At 44.9% G+C, this 21,318-nt stretch overlaps 2 protein-coding genes across 2 annotated transcripts in view; one reads left to right on the top strand and one right to left on the bottom strand.

Annotated features, from left to right (window-relative positions):
• PPIE (peptidylprolyl isomerase E) overlaps positions 1-21,318 on the bottom strand; it is a 338,541-nt gene that overhangs the window by 153,244 nt on the left and 163,979 nt on the right. The gene's annotated exons all lie outside the window — the stretch shown is intronic.
• The window catches only part of LOC134503080 (microtubule-actin cross-linking factor 1-like), a 272,573-nt gene that overhangs the window by 124,969 nt on the left and 126,286 nt on the right, over positions 1-21,318 (top strand). Inside the window, exons 16-32 of the mRNA XM_063311709.1 lie at positions 106-183; positions 1,173-1,334; positions 2,821-2,925; positions 3,394-3,489; positions 4,314-4,439; positions 6,327-6,479; positions 7,327-7,481; positions 8,581-8,707; positions 9,389-9,572; positions 10,560-10,729; positions 11,590-11,768; positions 12,329-12,467; positions 14,755-14,948; positions 17,044-17,206; positions 19,031-19,114; positions 19,796-19,903; positions 20,671-20,769. Coding sequence (XP_063167779.1) covers positions 106-183; positions 1,173-1,334; positions 2,821-2,925; positions 3,394-3,489; positions 4,314-4,439; positions 6,327-6,479; positions 7,327-7,481; positions 8,581-8,707; positions 9,389-9,572; positions 10,560-10,729; positions 11,590-11,768; positions 12,329-12,467; positions 14,755-14,948; positions 17,044-17,206; positions 19,031-19,114; positions 19,796-19,903; positions 20,671-20,769 — 2,322 coding nt within the window. The remainder of the gene's footprint in view (positions 1-105; positions 184-1,172; positions 1,335-2,820; positions 2,926-3,393; positions 3,490-4,313; positions 4,440-6,326; positions 6,480-7,326; positions 7,482-8,580; positions 8,708-9,388; positions 9,573-10,559; positions 10,730-11,589; positions 11,769-12,328; positions 12,468-14,754; positions 14,949-17,043; positions 17,207-19,030; positions 19,115-19,795; positions 19,904-20,670; positions 20,770-21,318) is intronic.

Below are 21,318 nucleotides of genomic sequence, written 5' to 3'. Positions count from 1 at the left end.
AGGAAAGGAAAAATTTCAGAGCGCCATCGTCTCTAGCAGGTGTGCTTCCTACTGTTGTGGCATAGCCTGCGTTGCTTTTAACCAGTTCTCTTCTCCTCCTCTTAGGGCAAAATGTCTCAGAATTTCCGTACTAGCTACACCGAGACCCTGGGGAAGCTGGAGACGCAGTACTGCAAACTGATGGTGAGAATCTTTCTTCTTTCCAGGGCCAAAAGGATGTCTGAAAATGCTTTGTAAGTTTCCTGACTCTTTGAAGCTCTAACAGAAGTGCCAGTTTTATCTTCCTCCAAAGGGCATTTCTGTGTGTGCCATTTGCTCTGCCACAAGAACAGACTCCTTGCGGGGCTTCTTAGCTGACCTCCTCTCGTCATCTTTAGGGATGATGGACTGGGAGGTCACCTGCAGGTTGCTCAGATTCTCATTTTGACCCATTTCACCATCAAGTTGAGCAAAGAAATTCCACACAAAAATCATATGCATTTGTATTTAGTTTTCCCGGAATGCATTTCCAAACAACCTTTCACTAATACATGTTTGTGTATCCATATTTTTTCACATCAGTGTGGCGAACCACATTTACAATTCTGTGCAAGGGAAGGGAAATTAAGAGGGACCTAAAACATGGTCTTTCTTCTTGGGAAAGTAGGATATCCCCACCTCCATTGCCAAGAAGAATAACACTGATAGCCATTAATTGTGTGGAGGAAGTTGGTTGCACCTCTGTCACAGTTGCCTCTCGGATGTATTTCTCAATATAATTATGAACATTGTAAGTCTTTCAGCTATCCCTCCCCATAAACCTATACTGCATTCTGATTGTTTATTTGAAAATTTTGAAAATTTATTTGAAAATTTTGAAAATTTATTTGAAAATTTTGAAAAATTGCTTAAGTAATGGTGCTGCTCTTCAGTAGTGCAGTGGAGCTGAAGAAGTCACTGTCCTTTTGTTTTTTTGGTTTAGGAAGGATAGTGAGCAATTTGGACACCTTGCATTTGTAGGGACAGTGGATCTTATGCATTTCCTGTGCTAAAGAACTGCTTGGCAGTGGCCATCTGCAGGGTTTATAAATCAATTCTTTTGGAATTATTTTCCATGTTCCCAAATAAGACATCTGAAAGCAGAAAATGCTTGAATATCAGGAAATGTGGCAAATTGTGTCATCTTTATGCAGGAAACATCCAGTTTCCGACTACATCACCTCCAGAGTTTGTACGAGTTTGTATCACAAGCGACATCTGAGTTAATTTGGCTAAATGAAAAGGAGGAGGAAGAGCTTGCCTATGACTGGAGTGACAGTAACCCTAACCTGACAGCGAAGAGGAATTACTTCTCAGTGAGTAGAAAGACCTCGCAGTGGCCAAGGGAGGTCGTGGGACCTCCATTAGGTCTTCTGGTAGTCAAGCCGGGAGGCCAGTGATGGAGGCTCTGTAATCATACTTCTCAGTGTGGATGCTGTAAGAAGAGAGCTGGGTAGGTCTGTGGTAGCCAAAAATCAGAAAGAGTCTACTAGCACCTTTTAAGACTGACAAGTTTTATCAGGCAAAAGTTTCTGTGAGTTGCATGAACACTTATGGCTGACAATAAAATTTCTTAGTCTTAAAGCGTGCTACTAGACCCTTTCTGATATTTCTCAGTGAAGTTCAGTACTTTCAAAAAGTTAGATTTCAGTGTGGTCTTCAGAAAATTCCTTATTTTGTTTTGACCTCCTGATGATACTTCCTAACTTGCTGTTTCAGATTTTGTAGAGGTTGAAATCTATGTGGTCAGATCAATACTAAATTATTTGTCTAGTTCTGTTGTTTTCACCACATGGATCGATCCTAAACTCTGATGAGCCAGCCACCCCCCATCCCCCAGTGCAGGAACCCATCGCTGCAGCATCTCCGAGAGGGAACCATCCCGCCTCTACTTAAAAGCTTCTGGAGAGTCTATTATCTCTTGAGGCGGCTGTTCCATTGTTGAATGGCCTTCACCATTAGACCATTTTTCCTGAACTCCAATAATCCTATCTTCTACCATCCAAGTCACTTGGAAATACATTGAACAGCAGAAGGCCTAGAAGGAAGCCTTTCTAGAAGGAAAAGAAGGAAGAAGAGAAGGAAGCCCTCCACTGATCCCTTTCCTCCAGCTTGACTCAGGGCCGTTAGTGGATGCTTGTTGGGTGTGATTGTTGAACCAGCTCTGCTACCAACTTGTAGCATAGTACAGACCACCTTATGTCACATTCTTTGCTCGAATCCCATGGGAGACTGTTGAATTGAAAGTGTACGATGTCTTCAACATTTTTATGATCAATTAAACTGATCCCTCACTGATGATCATCAGTGGCTGATGCCACTAGAAATCACTAATTTCCAGTGTTAATTTTTGTATCATCTTAGTATTTTGCCGTCACATTTATTAAAGATCCTAGTGGTTTTCAGCATGTATAATATTTTCTTTAATGAGGAAAACAAGAGTGTCCACTAATTTTTAAAAATGTTCAGAATGTTCAAATCTTGTTTAAAAAATTATGAAGGACATAAGAAATTATCTTATTATTGAATAAAAGTTAATTAAGATGTTGAAAATGGTCCTTTCCCCTGCCCCATCCTTAACCCTAAAGCTGCCCCCTTTTTGGAGTGCAGCCTTTGCCCCCCCCCCCGAAGACAATGATGATCCTCAGCATTAAGAACTGGGCACTCCTGCTTGATTCCCCAAGGGTGGGTTGCGGTACTTCCAAATTTTTTCACGTGCCCAACGTTTCTTTGGCCGGGAGGAACCGTCCTCCTGCTCTTGCGAGAGAGCTGCCTCAGCCCTTTGTGTGTCCCCCCACCCAGGAGCTCACAGCGGAGCTGGAGGAGAAGCAGGATGTCTTCCGCGCCCTGCAAGACTCTGCTGAGCTGCTCTCCCTGGAGAATCACCCAGCCAAGCAAACAGTGGAGGTAGAACAGGCTGGGAGGGGCTGCTGTCAGCTCTTGCTTGAGAGCGTCCTGGGAGGGGGTTCGGCAAGGCCAGGCCTCGGGATGGCTGATGAGAGAGAGAGAGAGTGTGTGTGTGTGTGTGTGTCCTTTGGGGAGCCTTGCCCATCTTTCACTCCCTGATGTCTACATGTGGGATGCGTGTTTGACCCATGAATGTGTTTTAATATTGGGAGGGGGCTGCTGGGTGCCCATGTAATAAAGCAAGGTGTATCCAGCCTTGGAGGTTCTGTGCACCATGTAGCATTTTAACGATTTAAACAGAAATATGAAGCAACTGTCTTCTGCTCTGCAAGAGTGTCCTTGCTGGAGCTGGGCATATAGTTGTGGGAAGTCCTTGTTCGAAACAGCCCTTTCTTTGGTCTTCCCAGCTCCTCACTGGGCTGGGCAGTCCTGTCCTGTTTTCGGCACAGCTCTGGTTGTCTCTTCCAGGCCTACAGTGCCGCGGTTCAGACACAGTGGCACTGGATCAAGCAGCTGTGCTTGTGTGTGGATCAGCACTTGCGGGAGAACACCGCCTACTTCCAGGTAGGGTGGCCCAGAGAGAGCCGAGAAGCACCAGTCAATTCACAGATGACGTCAGAGCAGCCAGAGGCACTTCCACAGCATGGCATCAGCTCTGCTTCGTTTCTGGCTCTGCTGTCATGTAGCCGAAACTGCTGTGAAGAGGTTTAGGTTGCCCCTCCCTCCCTCTGATAGCCTCCTCTTTCTCTTCAGCTGCAAAAGGCTAGAGGGCTATTGCTGCTTTTTCTCTGGGGATGGGGATTTTTGCTCTTTGAGAACCTGCACACAGCACATGGAAGAGCAACAAAGAGGTGGAGATGATTCTAGATCATCAACCTTTTGAAGAGTCTGGGGAATGGAAACAGTGGTGGGGTGCAAATGCGCAGGAACTCCGCTCTGCTCATAGTTGAACCATTGGCCATCTTTCTCTCCCTTCCCCAGCTTCTGCTCCCATTTCTTTCCTTCTCTTCTTTGGCTAAACAAGCCAGTGCTAATAGGATAAAATGGGCTGGCAGTGGCCATTTCTGGTCATACCAGAGCGAGCTTGAGCAGCTGCTCCTGACCCTCTTTGAGAAAGTGGCTGAAAGGAGAATGTTTCCCCCAAAGCAGCGTTTCTCAACCTTGGCAACTTTAAGATGTATGGACTTCAACTTTCAGAATTCCCCAGCCAGCATGCATCTTAAAGTTGCCAAGGTTGAGAAACGCTGCCCTAGAGAACTCTTCCTTTTCACTGCTGAGAAGATGGTCAAAAGAAGTGGTTCCTCCTTGCAGCCTGGCCTCTCTTTTCCATGGATGCACACTTGTTCTGGGGTGGTGGGGCAATGAAAAACTTCTTTATGCCCTTCCAGTTCTTCAGTGATGCCCGGGATTCCGAGACGTTCTTGAGGAGCCTCCAGGACAACATCAAAAGGAAGTATTCTTGTGACCGCAATACCAGCTTGACCCGCCTGGAGGACCTGCTCCAGGATTCCATGGTGGGTGCTTTTGGGGCAAGTCAGATGGTGCGCTGTAGACCCAGGGACCTTCCCAACCTCTACAAGTTCCCCAACCTTTGCTAACTGCACTCCTCGTGTAAATTGTGGTGGTGGTGTTCCCTAACAGTTGCCTTCTTCAATGGTCCGGAAATGGATGAATTTGATTATAATGGATCCTAGCACTGCTAAAGCTCTGTGCTTTAAAAGCAAATAAGGAATGTGTGTGCATGTTAAAACTCTCTCTGTTTTCTCCTTGGTCATTCCCAGACCTGCATTACTGAACTATCCTTGTGTTTGAATGGCACCCACCTCCTGTATATTTGTGAAGTGCTACCTGTCTGTGGTCTCCAGCATGCTATTTATTTTCAGCTTGCTGAAGTGGATGGTTGCTGTTTCAGTGATCACAGGGTAATGTGAAATTCTGAGTCAGATCATCGATCTGTCTAACCAAACCTTGTCTCCCATGATGGGAAGCAGTTCTCTAGGTTCTTGAGGAAAAAGAAAAGCTTCCCTGTCATGCTGCTGAGGACTGATGCTGCACAGCATGTGCTCTGTCACTAAACTGGCTTCACCCACCTTACTCTAAGCATCAGACCCCAGAGCCCATGACTGGCTGGCAGAAGCACACTGTCCACTTAGGCCTGACCTCTGAGCAGCTCTGGGCCTTCTGGGCCTGAATCAGAAGCGGTACAGTGGAGTCTTCTAGTCGGGTATCTTCCAGATTGCTTGGACTGCAATACCAATGATTCCCACCTGTGGTCCATAGAAATTAGCAGAGGGGCAGAGAAGTAAGGCCCTGACAACAGTGAGCTCCTTGGACCGACCATGTGAAATGCTGGGCGGGAGGGTGCAGTGAGGTTTGTATTAAAATTTAGGTCTTTGGCTAAGAAAAGGAGGCTTGAAAAGTAGTCAAGGAAGACTGCTTGGGAAGCGGTGCAGACGAAGATGGAGGTCAGTGTGGAGAAGGGAGGGATGAGGGAAGCCTTTCTAAGTGTGGCCTGTGAAGGAGAGGCATGGGCGGCAGGCTCCTGCGCAGGAGCTGGGCTCCCTGCTTTCGCCAGCCGGGCTCCATCCGGGTTGGCTTTGTTTCGCTCCACCCAGATGCTCTTTGCTTTGCCAGAGTCCTGGAGGAGACAGGGAAGAAGGGGAGCGTGGTTTGGGGCAGTCAGGTGCAAGGCAGCATCCAGCTGTCTGAAAGGAAAAGCTGAAGGATCTGAGAAGATATTCTTTGCACGGGAAATGGAGGGGCTGCTGCAAAGCTTGTTGCAGCTGGACAGCTACAGGGAAGGCATCTGCCTGGGGCCACAGGAGATGCTTGATTATCATAATGAATGAGTTAAAGTTGTATTTCTTCCAACCATGCTACCCTGGGACAGGCACAGGTAGCTTATTTTTAAGCTCTATCTCTCTCTGTCTGTCTGTCTATCTGTCTTCCTACTATCTTCCTACCAACGAGCATTTTCCCAGCACTCTCTCAGCCAGGTTTTAAACTGCTTTCAGTCAATGCATCAATCTTCCTGAACAACCTTTTTGCACAATTCTGCCACCGCTTCCATTTCCTTCTTTTGCCAAAACCAAGCATTCTTCTTTTCAGTGAAGAGCAGTGGGTCTGGGTGTTGTTGCCCTGTTCACTGCTCCTCAGGTAACCCTGTCTCTGGGGTGGGGGGGGCGGTCCTTGGAGGGTGAGCAGCCAACAAATCCTCTTGCCAGAACAGAATTAAAGCGGGAGGGACTGTGAGTTTCCTTCCTTCCTTCCCTTGGCCAAATGCTCATCCCTGATGGGGGGCCTACGTAGCAGCTTGGTGACTATACTTGGGGTTCCCTTGCTGTGGCTGCCTCTCTCCCCCATCCTTCTCTTAACCATCCTGTCCCTTTTATTTTGAGCAGGACGAGAAGGAGCAGCTGATCCAGTCCAAAAGCTCCGTTGCCAGCTTAGTGGGTAGATCCAAAAGCATCATCCAACTTAAGCCCCGAAACCCAGAGCACGCTTTGAAGAACACCATCTCCGTGAAGGCGGTTTGTGATTACCGTCAAATTGAGGTGAGCAGGAGCAGCTGAAGTAAAACTCTTCTCTGCTTGTGAATTTCCTGAGTAAGAAATGTGCATGTTTAGTTGCAGAATCCATGTCTTCTGAATTCCAGGATCTCAGATTTCTATGTCAGGGTCTGCCGATGGCCAGCCACTGTTTCTCTGTATCAAGAATGGCCTGAATCCAAGGGTTTATCACTGAAATTAGCCAGACACTTTTGCCATGTTCTTCAAATCATTACTTAAAATAATAATAAAGCTCTGCTTACTTCCTCTGTTGCTCTTGAGGGAAGAAAAGGTTTAGGTTTCAGGTGCAGTTTTTGATGAGCCTGTTTCCTGCTTCACCAAATGTGATTTTACAAAGCTAAATGTTGCTAGTTAAAGAATTAGCCTCAACCTAGAGTTTCCCAGAACTATAGCTTGTTAATAAACCATAAGTAATTGTTTTGGGTTTCCTCTGTTGATATGCACGTGGGCTTTCACACAGCCTTCTAATGTACCTGCCTAGGTCCAGGGGTCTTGTTCTGCCATGGACAATTGGGCAAACCAGTATTTGGTGCCTGGGAGCCAAAGATTTGATAAATTTGAGGTATGCATTATTAGGGACGGCTGAGAGAGAGAAAATAACTTCCTGTGTGCAAAGCTTTATTTTCAGTGTTGTGCTTCTTCAAAGAGATAAGCTGTCCTAGGAAACGTTGCAACTGCTTTTCCTTGAGACTGCAGAGAAACGCTGGGGGAGGTTTCAGGTAGCTTCTTTTAGGTGGGGGGTGGTCAGTTTGGCCACACAATCACAGGGTCACTTAATGGGGAAAGAAGAAAGCTCTGCTGGGCTATAGGAACACTTTGCTTGCCCACACAGATTACGGTTTGCCGCAATGATGAGTGTGTGCTGAAGGACAATGCCCAGCGAACCAAGTGGAGAGTGATCAGTCCTGCTGGGAACGAGGCCATGGTGCCCTCCGTCTGCTTCTTGGTTCCCCCTCCCAACAGAGAGGCCATCGATGTGGCCAGCAGGTAAGTGGCCGAGGCCAGTGTCTTGGGCAGGGCTGGACGTGAGATCCCTGCAGCAGCTTTGCAAAGTTCTCCACAGCCTGTTGTGGGTGACAAGGGCTTCAGAGAGACTCTTTGGGTGCAGCGTTTGGCACAAGTACTTAAGAATTTGTAATTATCCTTTTGCCAAAGTAGGACTGGCTTCCAAAACATTAAGTCTGAACTTTCCTGTTTTGTTTCTTTGCTTAGGTTTTGCAATACTTTGTTCAACTCTTTTGTTTTGTTTTAATTTTTTGGATGCTTTTGTTGCTTTGAAGTTGGGTATGAGGAACAACCTCATAGCATTAGAGCAAAGTTCTCTTCCCTGGCTGGTGGTGAGAGTCAACCTCAGAGTAGGGATGGGTAAATCAATCTGTTTCCAGGCCATGTCAGTCTCAGAGGTCCTCATTTATAGAGTCCCTTCCATCCGTGTCAAGCACCATATTAACATTTTAAATGCCCACAAAAATGTCACTTTTATTTTTCCTTTATTTTCACACAATATGCATTTTTGTATGCATTTTATCCTTGTACAAACATCTTTTTGCACATTTTAACTTAAAATGCACATTTTAAACAGATGCGGGTATTTGAGCTGAGAACTGTGCTATAAAATACAAAAGCGTAAAAGCCAACAGCAGGTGTCCATACCTAGCTGAAAACTGGGTCCATCTCAGAAGCTAAGCATGGGTGGGCCGGTTAGCACTTGGAAGGGAAACCACCAGGAAATCCCAGGACTGTTGGCCAGACTGGAAAGTTGAGAAATGTCCCAGAAAAAGGCAGTAACAAACCAGTTAATTAACACTGCCAAGAAGACTGCAGAGACTTGTCCATGAAGTGCCAGGAGGCAACACTGACAGTCAAAAGAGAAGCGTAAGATGCCTGGAGTTTGAGTACTGTAATCAGAGGAGGTCAGCTCCTGCAAAAACTCAAAAGTGCATGAAATCCTTATTTCACCTCTCATCATGAGCCAGGCACTTATTTGAAGATCAGATATGTGGCTTCATTGGATGTAGGTGGTGCTCAGTCATGGAGTTCCACTTGAGGGGCTCCGGGAAACCTTTGCTCTGCCTTCTTATTGTAGAGTGGAGCAGCTATACCAGAAGGTGATGTCCTTATGGCACCAGCTGCATATAAACATGAAAAGCCTTGTCTCCTGGAACTATTTGAGGAAGGATATCTCTTCGGTGCAAAGCTGGAATCTGGAGAAGGTAACGATGCAGATCCCTGGAATGTTGGGTGCTGGCATTTTTTATTAGCAAGGGAAGGAAGTGTCGTTAAAAATTATGGATGAAATATAGTCTCTTGAGTGGGTAGAACTTGGACAGGACCTGAGGAGCTATCTATTAAAAAATGAAAAGAAAAGGTTAGGCAGCAGCAGAAGATTGGCAAAACGGGGGGAACTCAGGAGTCACCTTGCAACCAAAGACTTCATAGTAAAATTTGGCTGATTAAAAATAGGTTGTATTTACATGACATTATCAATATAATGGCATTTTACAGAATAAGCAACGAGATAATTCCCTTCCCCAATAAGCTTAAATACAATTTTGCATAAGCTCAGATATTTATGAAATATCACTGTCTTCTTCACAGGTTAGAGTTCTTTCCATGAGCATCTTGCACTTCTTTCCCAACCAGCCACCCTCCAGATGTTTAATTGCAGTGTACAGAGTTCCCAGCCAATATTTAGCCATATTGTATAAATCTTGGCCACTAAGCATCACTGTGAAATTGTTCAGGAAGATAAGTGTGCTTAAACATCTGTAAAAGTATTTGGCTGGAGATTCAAGATGCCTGGCAGGTTGAGTGGTCCATAGTGCTACTGGGCCAGCCTGTGCCCACCCTGCCTCATGCCATGATGTGTCTTTTATGTTCCTCGTGACTTACAGCTGCGGGCTTTGGCCCCAGGAGAGTGCCATCATTCCATGAAGAACCTGCAGATGCACTTTGAAGACTTCTTGGAGGATAGCCGAGATTCAGAGATCTTCTCCATAGCAGATCGGCTGCACCTAGAGGAGGAAGTCGACTCATGCAAAGAGCATTTTCAGAAGCTTTTGCAGTCCATGGAAAATGGTGAGTTTGGTGTAACGTTCAGAGCAGTCCCTAGAACAGGGAATATAATACATCTGTGTTGCTTTTCAAGGCTGTCTATGTGGTTTTATGTTTTATCTGTTTTTATGGATTTTTTTGGTTTTGTACACCACCCAGAGTCTATTGGAATTGGTCAGCTGTAAACAAATTTGAATAAATAAATAAAATAAACTGTGCAAGTGATGCCAAAGAATCCAAAAGGTCTTATGCCGAGGTGGCCAATTTGCCCCAAGCCCAGTGCCCAGTCAGCCTTTATTTGATCAAGATAAAATGAACTTCTTCGTAGGAATTAAAAAAAAAACATGGTTTAATTGTGGGGGTTTTATTCAAGACTATTTTCATGGTTTATTTGTGAACGTCCCTAGTCTGCTCTGGGAGGAAGAGTGGCACAGAAAGACAAGAGACAGTTAATCAGTTTGGCAGACAGTTGAAAGGAAAAAGGAACCTGTGGTTCAAATATTGTGTGAGAAATCCCAGTCTCCTGTCCAAGTTCTTTCTGCCTTCACCCAGCGACTCTCCTGCAGAGCAGGACAGCTCAGAGCACATGGCCCCGTTCAGAGGCACGTGAGCCCAGCCATGTCCCCAGCAGGGAATCGTCGTGGTCGGCTTGGCTGCTGCTTTAAGGGGCTTGTCTTTGCAGCTGAGTCGTGCAACAGTTTCCTAGAGAAAATGTGAAGGTCCCCGGAGAATCAGAAGCAATTAGGTCAGCGGCCTTGAGCGCCCACGTGTGAGGTGGGCCTCGTGGCTCAGGCTCAGCTCCAGCGCCCACCATCAGCAGGGATGTTCCCAACCTGGTTTTCTGAGGCTCTTCTAGCCAGAGATGGTGGGGTGTAGATGTAAACCTGGAGGCTGGTGCCTGAAAACATGTATGCTGCCATAAATCCATAAAATATTTGATTCCACCTTTTAATACTGGCCACTTCTGGAGGTGAAGTTCACTTCGTTTGCTGTCCTCCTGTGTGTGAGCAGAGGATAAGGATGAGGCTGCTTCTCGGACTTACCTCTCTGAGCTCAAGAACATCCGTCTTCACCTGGAGGAATGTGAGCAGCGGCTGGTGGGCACCATCCGGACCCCAAGCAGCACCAGAACCGACGGGGACGCTTTGCAGGAAAACACTTTCCGGATGGCCGAGCAGGAGGTTGGCATTTCCAGATGATTGGCGGGTGGAGGTGGTGGTGGTGGGCTTCAGAAATTGCTCAGGCTGTGTTCTCTTCATGTTAAAGGCAGGACAGAGAAGCCCAGAGACAGGGAAACATGCTTGTGGCATAGGAAGGCCACGGACTATGCTGTCATCCTGCAGCAGTGTGGAATTTAATAGGGAACACCGTATTCTTTGGAAAATGAATTTCTATTTTGTTTTGTTTGCTAAATTCCTGCAAGTCACAGCAGTGACCATAGTACTATCTGAGGGAGACCCAGAACTCTGTTTTGCTCCTTCTTCATCTTCCTGATTGGAAGAAGCAAATTCACTTGGAATCTTTCTCTGAGTTGCAGAGTTGGCTTTCATTGGAAAGGGCCCATGTTGCTTGGGTGCATAATTTTGCTTTAGTGAAGGCAGAAATTTCATGGGCCTGCCAGCTCTGGATAACTCTGGGTTTGCTTGAAAAGCTCAGCAGGCCTTTATAAATCTCAGAGATGAGACTACTTTTGTAGTTACATGTAATTTCTATCCCCCTTTCTTCCTCAAAAGTTAATAAATAATATCTCCCTAACATATATTTTTGAAGATAGCAAATGTCAGATCATTGGCATAAGATTTAAACTGAAAAAATATGTCGGAATAGAAGAGGGTTCTGTAAGGGTTGGGACCAGCGACGCACAGTCTCAGTTCTGCTGGTGGCCATAACTCCTGAAAAGGTCCTCCCTTGATCACCAGACATCTGACTGTGGGGGGCCTTGAAAGAGGTCACCGTGTTCCCAGGCCGCTTGGAATGCTTCTGATCACTAAGGAAGCTTTGGGATTCTGCTTGTGCTTACAATTTGCAATTGTTTCTACAGCGCCTGAAGGAAGATTTGCACCAGCTGAAAGCCGACATGGATCAACTGACGGAGAGATGCAACATTTTTTTGCACAAGTCTCCCACTGGATCAAGTACCCCACAACTTCGTTCTGAGCTGAACCTGCTGGTGGAAAAGATGGATCAGGTCTATGGGCTCTCTGCAGTCTACCTGGACAAGTGAGTTTCAGTCATTTTTCTCCGTTAATTCCAAAAGGGGAACTACGGTTTTGCCATATGAGAGAGTCCTGGCAAGCTGCAGAACTCCAGCCTCTTGATCCCTCTAGCTTAGGGTGTTTTGTACTGATTAAAAAGAAAGTTTGGAGGAGGTGGGCTTCCTAGTAGATTTGGGCTGCCTGAAAATAAAACATAGCATATAGAGAGACCGTTGTGGGGTGAGCTGCTGATGGGTTTATGCAGGCACAGAGAATTTGGTTGTTTCTGTAGAACCACCAGGAAAAATCTCTAGAATCCAGTTTCTTGAAGGCAGCAAATAATCACCGGTTGCATTTAGTAACAATCTTGGAATCTCTGCAGTGTCTGTTTCTTGACCTGGCCTACCTCAAAGGGCCTACAGTAGTTTCCAGAAGTGGCAACGTGTATGGAGAGGACTGAGGGAAGGGAAAGACTCTGAATATGCTTACTGTTCAATAATGCAATCCTGGCCTGGATGCTCGCTGGTTGGCAAGGAGTGGGAGTTTACATTTCAGGAAGTTACATTTCCCTTTTTTCTCTGGTAGGTTAAAGACGGTTGATGTTATCATTCGGAATACCCAAGGAGCTGAATCCTTGGTCAAAGGCTATGAGGTTAAACTGAGTCAAGAGGAAGCAGTGCCTGCTGACCTCACCGCTATTCAGTCCCACCAGGCCACCTTGCAGGTTGGTAGCCTTAAGAACGCTCTTGCCCAAGGCCATAAATCACACCAGCTGTGGCCTTCTGCCCCTTCGGTCTGCTGGAGAAATGCCTGCCTTTTCCTGTTCTCGCAGAACTGGTTCTCTAGGCCACCTTTGTTGTGCTAGTGCTGATGTAAATTGGACAGTAGGGCTGGCTTGCTCTGGAGAGCAGGCAGGTTGGCATCATTGGCCCCGAAACTTCCTTCGCCTCCCCTTTAGCCTCTAGGAATATCCTTTGGCTCTTCAGAAGCACTCTACGGTGAGAATGGAATCATCTTGTTCTCCCTTGTCCGCAGTACCAAAGGCGGGCATGCATACACACAACTGTGTACATGTATCCAGTTGACCTGCATGCCCACACTAGTTTTCGGCCTAGAGAAAGGATGTGCTGTGGCAAGGTTCTTATCAAGGGAATATCGTTCTTGTAGCAGCAGGGAACTGGACAACTCCCCAAACAGAGAGCATGGTGGGGCAGGCATCTCCTGCCTGTGCCCATGTGGGTGGCATCACCCCCATTTCTTTGGTTCTGCCATGCAGCCCTCCACCAGAAAGACCAAGGGCTACCAGGAGGTTGTCTATCCAAGTCCCAGGGCTTTGTGTTGAAAAGCTAGAAGGAAACATCCTGCCAAGGGGACTGCGGGGAAGGAGAGGGGGTGAAGGAAGGGCTCTGGCTGAAATCTCACCAGATCCACCAGATCAACCCAGAAAATGGTTCCTCTTCATTGAACTGACTCCCACTTAAATCCTCACCTAGACCTGTCCCGGATTCAACCCCTTTTCCATCAAACCCTGCTTACTCCTCAGTGTAAGCTATTTTGGATGACAGTGAAAAAGCATTCCTCCCAACAGGCTTTAGGAGTCCATGTGAATGCCAGAGAGACACATTCTGTTTCTGGGAGGTGGGTGGGATAATTGCTGCGCCGAAACCTCTTCCTCCCAATGCGTCTTCCTCCAAGTGCGTTTTGCAAAAACAAGCAAGAGGACAAACCTGTCTTCCTTGCTGCCGGAGCAACTAACTCTGCTCACTACGTTTTCTTGCTCATCACCAACAAAGGAGGCAGGTTTTGCACCTCTGTTTCTAAAGACCAGCGTACCTCTTCCGTGGGCTTCGCATTCATCCAGCAGATGCGTTTAGTCCTGAATCTGTCAGTGCCAGAATTCTCTAGCAGTAGTAGTATACTTTGTACTACTAACTGACCATATCAACATAGGCATCAGCCATAGTAAGATACAATAAAACAAAACAAAGTGAGATACAATAAAATGAGATAAAATAGGCTACTGTGTGATAAAATAGATAAAATGCAGTAAGGTAAGATAAAGTAAGGATAAAAGGTAAGATAAAATAGTATGAGATAAAATAGAGTACACAGATGTATAATAAATTCAAAAACAGTATGTGTTTAGGTGAATTCATCACCTTTGCATGCAACCCCAATGTGTCCTATAAAACGTGTTCTCCGTTGGACAGCCCTGACTGTAAACTTAACAGTTCTAGTGACCATGTATGTATTTGTGCCCTGGAGGAAGTAAGATAATCTTTTGTTAGAGTCCCAATATGTGGTTCTATCAAGTCGTGTCTGCAAGTACTGAGCCCTTGCTGAGGCATATGATTGACAGTTAAACAGGACACATGCAATATCTTCTATTTCTGATGCTTCACAAACACATGTTCTCTCAGAATATGGCACTTGATGGAGCATTATCTAGCAGAGATAAATAATTACCACCCTCTCAGCACTCAAAAAAGAAAAAAAATATCAAGGTTTCTTTGTATGCGCTTGCACAACATTTGTAGGTCATATTCCTGCCAGGAAATCGGTTCACCTGCAGAAGGCACGGTAATGGAATACCTCATTGCCTTCTTGATTCTAATGAAGCAACAGCCTGCACTTGAGTCAGCAGGAGTGGAACATCCCCGTCTGAACCTTCAGCTCATTGTAGAAGGTCGGGGTGGAGCTGGCATGGCTGAGGACCTTGGTGGCAGCCCAGGTCTCTTGGCTGAGCAGCCAAAGGCTTGTAGGGTTGACTGACAGCAGGCTGGAGTCTCATTCCTTCAAAGAAGCCCTTGAAGTCAGGGCCTCTGAACGCTGTAGCAACACATGAATGTGACCTGTTGATGGTTACGTCTTGGGGCAGAAAAGCAGAGGGGTAAGGATTTGAGTACAAGATTAGGAACCTCCACCTCTAGTTACATCCAGGATCATGTGCCCATTTTTGGTCAATGCTAATGCTTGTACCTTGTCCTTGCTCTTTATTATTAATATTCCAGCACTGGATCAGTGAAGTGAACACTAAGAATGCTGTCTTTGCAACCTTGGAAGACGACTTGGCAAAAGCCAAAGTGGTAGCGGAGCAGCTCTACCGCTTGAAGCAGGAGCGCAGCCTGGACCTGGAGCACTACCAGGAGAAAGGCGCACAGCTGTGGGATCGCTGGCAAAGAGTCGGCCTGCAGATAGAGACTCGGTGAGGAGGGGGCTTCTCTTTCCAAGGAGCAGTTAGAAGGTGGGAGGGTGCCTGTCAGTCCACATCTTCCTGGTGGTCCTCAGACTTGCATTTGGACATCTCAAATTGGGGGATGTCCTAGTACCGATCTGTTTTACAAAGGAGAATGTGGATTCCTCATCTTCATATACATACACCAGGGTGTGCACACACATGTACACATCCACCCACACATGTGCAGAGTTTCCCTGTTCCAGCATTTTCAAGGCATTTGCAGCTCTTCCTCCTGTCTCTCAAGGTTATTCTCACAGCCCGTTACAATTTTAGAATTGTAAGCTGCCTAGAAGAGCCATGTGTGGTGCAGAGGGGTAGGCGGCAGTATTGTAACCGAAACTCTCCCCACGCCGAAGTTCCATCCCAGCGGAAGCCGGATTCTCTCTCGGGTGGCCGGCTCAGGTCGACTCAGCCCTCCGTCCTTCTGGGGTCTGTGAAATGAGCGCCCGGCTTGCTGGGGAAGGTGACGACTGGGGAAGGCAACGGCAAACCACCCCGCTCCATAGTCTGCCAAGAAAACGTCGCGAAAGCGGCATCCCGCCAAAGGGTCAGACGTGACTCAGTGCTTGCACAGGGGACCTTTCACCTTTCAAGCTGCCTAGAGTTTGTTGAGTGGTTGGGATGGAGACAGTAAATACAGACATCTGTACATGTACAAAATGAAGAGCTGGTACAGTGGCAGTCCATGGCACCAGTCTGTCTTTGTTTCAGACCAGGGGCTACTCAAAGGATCCCAAATCAGGCTTGCCTGTAATAGAAATCCCTTTATCTATAGCTTGATTGGGAATGAGAGGGTGGACCTGTTGGTAGACAAGTGGTGTGAACATTTAGTAGCGATGACGTGATAAAGAGCTCCTTTATTCTATTCAGATTTCAGACATGGGAACATAGGAAAATAACAATTGCTTCAATTTATGCTCCAGATGAGAATAAAGCAATATTTTATGAGAACTTTTGTTTATTTACTGAATGAAATTGCAGAGGGAGATATTTTGATTCTTGGAGAATATGCCTACTATTCTTCTGCTCACAAAACTTAATTCAAGAATGGACATGTACTGGATTTCCAGTTTATTATTAACCAGATGTGGAAGTTGCAACTCTTTCTTATACAGATCATAATCCAATAATAGAAGAACCTCTAAACTGAAAAGACGGAGACCGAATGGTCTATTATTACTACAAAACAATATTAAATCGAAGTATCAACATGAATTAAATAGCTTCTTCCAAACCTTTTAAGTCCTGATGTTTCTTTATCTACGGTATGCGATTCTAGTGAAGCGTTCATGAGAGGCATTCATATTTCTTTGGCATCAACTTGAAAGAAAGCCATGCAGAAACAGAAGGGCATATTTATTTAATTTATTTTTATTTAATTAAATTTATGTCACCGCCCATCTCCCCCCAACGGGGGACTCTGGGCAGTTTACAGTAAAATATTGATAAATGAATTGAACCAATTAGAATCAAGACATAAGCAGAACCTGGACTTGGATTTAGAACAAAAGATCAAGGTGATTCCTAATCAATTGGACCTAACAGAAGTAAATAAAGCTTACAGAAAATGGATTTTGCTAAACAGAAATATTTTAGAAAAAGGTAATAAACCAGACACAGTTTGCTTATCAACTGGAAAAAGAACAAGAGAAAAGAATTACTGTATTACCTCTATTTGGGATGGGAAAAGATAAGTTTCAACAACAAAGGAGGTGATGGATCAATTTGTTAAATTAACTCTCAATCATACAATAAACAGAGTTAATCTAGAAAAGATACAACACAAATTATAAAATTTGCAAATTAACAAAAGGAAACCCTCAATAAATCAATTACAGAAGATGGAACAAAAGAAGCAATACAGATTTTTTTTTTTTATCATACCCTGTGGATGTCCCTGCAAAGCACTTTCCTCTGCTTTATTTAAGACCACAAATAGAAAAGTTTTATATTTATTTTAACTAAATAATACTGTTTTATTACAAGAGCACAATGTTTGAAGCTTATTGTATTACTCAGTTTTTGCTCCTTCCTCTGTTTCATTTCCTCCATCTCTTGGCAGCAAATCTGAGCTGGAGAATATTGAGGATGTACTCAGGGATTATCGGAGTTGCCATGGGACCCTGGTCCAGTGGATTGAGGAGACCACAGTCCAGCAGGAGCGGATGAAACCTGGACAAGCAGAAGACAGCCGGGTGCTCTCGGAGCAACTCAGTCAACAGATGGTAAGGATGGCAGAGGGAGGCGCGCAGTCTTGATCACCTTCTCTCTCTGGCGTCTGCAACCATTCTCGTCCAGCTTGTGACTAGGTTCAATCACCACATTGTTTTGGTACTTGGAAAAGTAATGTCTATAGAATTTGTCAACACAGTGTTTCTGCACTTAAATATTTTTGTCTAGATCTGTCATAGTCTACTTCCCAAGCAGCAGATAGCTCATTATTTCATAATGACATTTGCTGTTCCTGTGAGTTTTTTAACCTACTGGGAAGGGAAAATCTATCTCTGTTTCAACTTCCTCTTTGCCTGTTTACACTGGGTTAAGTTTAGCTACTTGACATTATCTTAATTTTTGTAAATATTGAGCAGTAGACAAAAAAGGACTTTTTTACTCCCTTTTTGAATGTGTAAGGAAGGTTTTCAAAAGCCAGGCTGCCTTACTTCCAGTCATCAAAGCAGTGTCATCCACATATCTGAGGTGGTTGATGTTTCTCCTGGCAGTTTTAATTGTAATTTCTATTTCTTCTAGTCCAGCATTTTTCATGATATACTCTGAATATCAGTTAAATAAATACAGGAGTATAGAAATATGCAATCTTGGCATTCTCTTTTGCTGATTTCAAACCATTTTTTTAATCCATTCAGTTGTGTCTGATTCTCAGAGACTTCCTGGACAAGTCCCTACAGTTTTCTTGGCAAGGTTTTTTGGAATTAGTTTGCCATTGCCTTCTTCCTAGGGCTGAGAGAGAAAGGCTGGCCCAAGGTCACCCAACTGGCTTCATGCCTACAGTGGGACTAGAACTCATGGTCGCCTGGTGCCTTCACCCCTACATCAAACTGGCTCTCAATTTCCAACCATTCAGTTGTTCCATATTTCTTTCTAATTTTTGCTTCCTGGTCCTCATACGAATTCTTCAGTAGGCCAGTAAGATGGCCCACATACCTATATTTTAAGGGCTATTTGCAAAACCAATAAAGCAAAGATAGACATCTTTTTGAAAAATCTTTGAAGTTTGTACAATTATGCAATGGACTGAAAAATAAGGGGAGAAGCTTTTGTCAAGACATTCCAATCTTGTCTACTTTTCAGGAAATGCAGAAGGAACCAATGGAAGTCCTTCATAGATGGGCAAGAGTTGCAGCATATGAATTTAGATGATGATGGTGGGGTGGGGTGGGGTGGGAGGGTGTTCTGGGATGGGGCTATTAGCCATGAGGACTATGTGGACTTCCGGCCTAATTGCCATCTGCTAGGCAATAAGATGAGGGAAGATGAGGGGCATTGTCATGACAGGCATGCTGTGTTTGGAAACTGGGGGCACTATTGTCTTGCGTGGCCATTGTTTTAGTATTGCTTTATTTTAATGTTTGCATTATTTTGTAAGCCACTTAGAGCATTTCTTGGATTAAAGTTTAAAGATTAAAAATTAAAGATGCGTACATTGCAGTAAATAAATAAATGGGAGAAAAGAGAGCCTGCACTTCCTTTCCCTTCTTGTTTGGTGCTTCCCAGATGCATCTGTTTCACCACTGGGGGAATCTGCATGCCAGACTTAATGGCATTTTGGTCCCACACAGCTGGCCTACCCTTATATCCTTTGGAATAAGAGCTATAAATAATTGGAAAGGAAAGGTTGCCTCTTGTTCCAAGAGAGATTGGAAACACTAGGGAAACACAAAAAGATAGCTTAATAATTAAGTCAGGTGTATGGGAGATGCCATGTGGATATATCCCCTTGCCCCAAAACAAGGGTGGGTTGAAATAAAGAGGGCAGAAGAGCATCCTGCTTCTAATTGTGATTTTGACAATGCTTTTGTTTTTAATTTAAGGCACTGTTTGCTGAAATAGAAGCAAATCAAGCCAAACTGGACCAGTGTCAGAAGCTGTCTCAGCAATATTCAACTGCTGTCAAGGTAACATAATGTTCTCCTAGTTGTACAAAGACATAGCAGGCAAGGAACGCAGAACTGGCTGGAACAGAGTTTGGCAACCTTGAGCCTGTTTCTGAAACAGTCCTGGGCGTTTGTGAAGGTTATCTTAGATAGCAGGCAGATCTTTTCCATAAATAACATGTGAATGCATTTCTGGATTGTGGTGTACAAACTGCTTAGTAATTCATTATGATTAATACATTCAATAGTATTTCATATCAACACAATGTGGTTAAATATTTTGTTACATGCATCCTAATTGCAGATGTTTTGCGTAGTCTTCTGAAATACTTGTGCTGCCTTGTACCTTTTGAACGAAATTGGAACAGGCAATTACCACAGCAGCGATCTGAGAAGTTTGATACCATAGTTGGTAATTAATCAAGTCTTCTGCTTGCTACGGAGAGTTCTTTTGTGGTTATGTCCAAGTAACTGGCCCAGGGTGTATACAGAAGTCCCATGACTCAGTAAATTGGTTGGGGCAGATAAAGAGAGATCAGAAACACACAAACACAGTTTGCTTTAGGATGGTAAGATGGTGATGATAGTTTACTTTGAGGAAGAGTATTGTAGTGTATTGGTCAGCTGTGGGAATACTAAGTGTGACATATGAAACGGTCGTGCTAGAGCACCGAAATCCCTTTTGCCATTTTTCCATCTCAGGACTATGAGTTGCAGCTCATGACTTACCGTGCATTTGTGGAATCGCAGCAGAAGTCTCCGGTGAAGCGCCGGCGGGTTCTTTCCTCTTCTGATGCCATCACACAAGAGGTGAGGCCTTTAGATTTTCCTTCCAGGGCTGGGCAGGCAAGAGGGTTTCCAGTTCTTGAGTTGCTCCTGCAAACTGTTTTCTTTTCAGATCATATAAATCTTTTGCCTTTTAGAGAATAAATCACTGGGGAAATTACCCAAGAAAGCCGGTCAGTAGCTTGTCTTACAAGCCATGCACGTGGATGCCAATTCTTGGTTCATGTGATTAGTCTGTGGATTCAAACCATGGGAAGTCTTTGTTAATTGGAGCGCTCAGACACTGAGCCATGGACCAGCCCAGGGGCTGAGGCCAAGCCAGGGTCCCTTTTTGTCTCTTTGTCTGTGGTGCGGGAAAGATACCTTAATTCTGCTAACAGGGATGGCATAATGGTTTCTCTGTCACTTATGGAGGGGTGCGTTCGCCCCAGCAGTCTCGTTCCAAGTACAGTGATTTTCTCCTTTCAGTTTGAGGTTCAAAAGAAGCATGCCGGGGAGGCCCTTGGCTTTCACATCACATTCACCACAGTTATTCTTGCAGCTAGTAACTTGAGAAATGTTTGCCTCAAGATTGGCTGTGAGATTGGTTGTGAAGCATCCCTTTCTCTTCTCATGTCTTTTTGTTTCTTTTTGCGGGGAGAGGGAATCTCTTGCTTCCGAGGCTTCTCCCTTGGTTTTTGCAGTGAGGGAGATCTCCTGAATGAGAACCATGTTAAGCAAGTATGGAAAGAGTGATGTTTCATTGTTGTTGGCTTAATAGGTTTGTTCCTTTTGCTTCTTGTTCTTCCTAGTTCATGGATTTACGGACACGCTATACAGCCTTGGTCACACTGACCACGCAACATGTGAAGTACATAAGCGATGCTCTCCGGCGCCTGGAAGAGGAAGAAGTAAGGGCAGAATTTATGTAATCTGGCATTTGTCTTGTGAATCCATTTTGGCCCCCTGGAGTCTTGCACCAGGTTTTATCTCATAAGATCAAGGGAAGTTGGGTACCCTTCTTATGGAGGCATCAGGACTGCACCACCAGAAGCATGTTATTGTAGAGTGGAGGGTCTTGAAGAAATTCTGGCCCCAGCTCCTCTCACTAAATGAAGGCTGTGCTCCTCCTCTGGAAGTTGGTCCCACAAGGGGAGGGCCCAGCTCCATATCCTCCGGGCTGGTCAGCTTAGCACCTGAGGCAAAGGACCTTAGCAGAATTGTTGCATTCAAAGAGTTTTGCCTTCTGTTGTCTTTGTGCTTTGCTTCATTTCTCTTTTCCCAACACACTGGAGAGAAACTAGGCCTAGTGATTCTCTCCAGTCTCCTGAGTTCATTTCAGTTTCAACTGTAATGACTGCAGTACTCTATCACCATTAAATCCAATTCATAATTGCTTTCTTTAATGGAAGAAGTGTACAGAATGGCAAAAAAATTGCAAATGAAAGTTCCCACGCTTT

This window comes from Candoia aspera, chromosome 10 (genome assembly GCF_035149785.1).
Source record: "Candoia aspera isolate rCanAsp1 chromosome 10, rCanAsp1.hap2, whole genome shotgun sequence".
Taxonomy (NCBI): domain Eukaryota; kingdom Metazoa; phylum Chordata; class Lepidosauria; order Squamata; family Boidae; genus Candoia; species Candoia aspera.
This window is presented reverse-complemented; position numbering and strand designations above follow the sequence as displayed.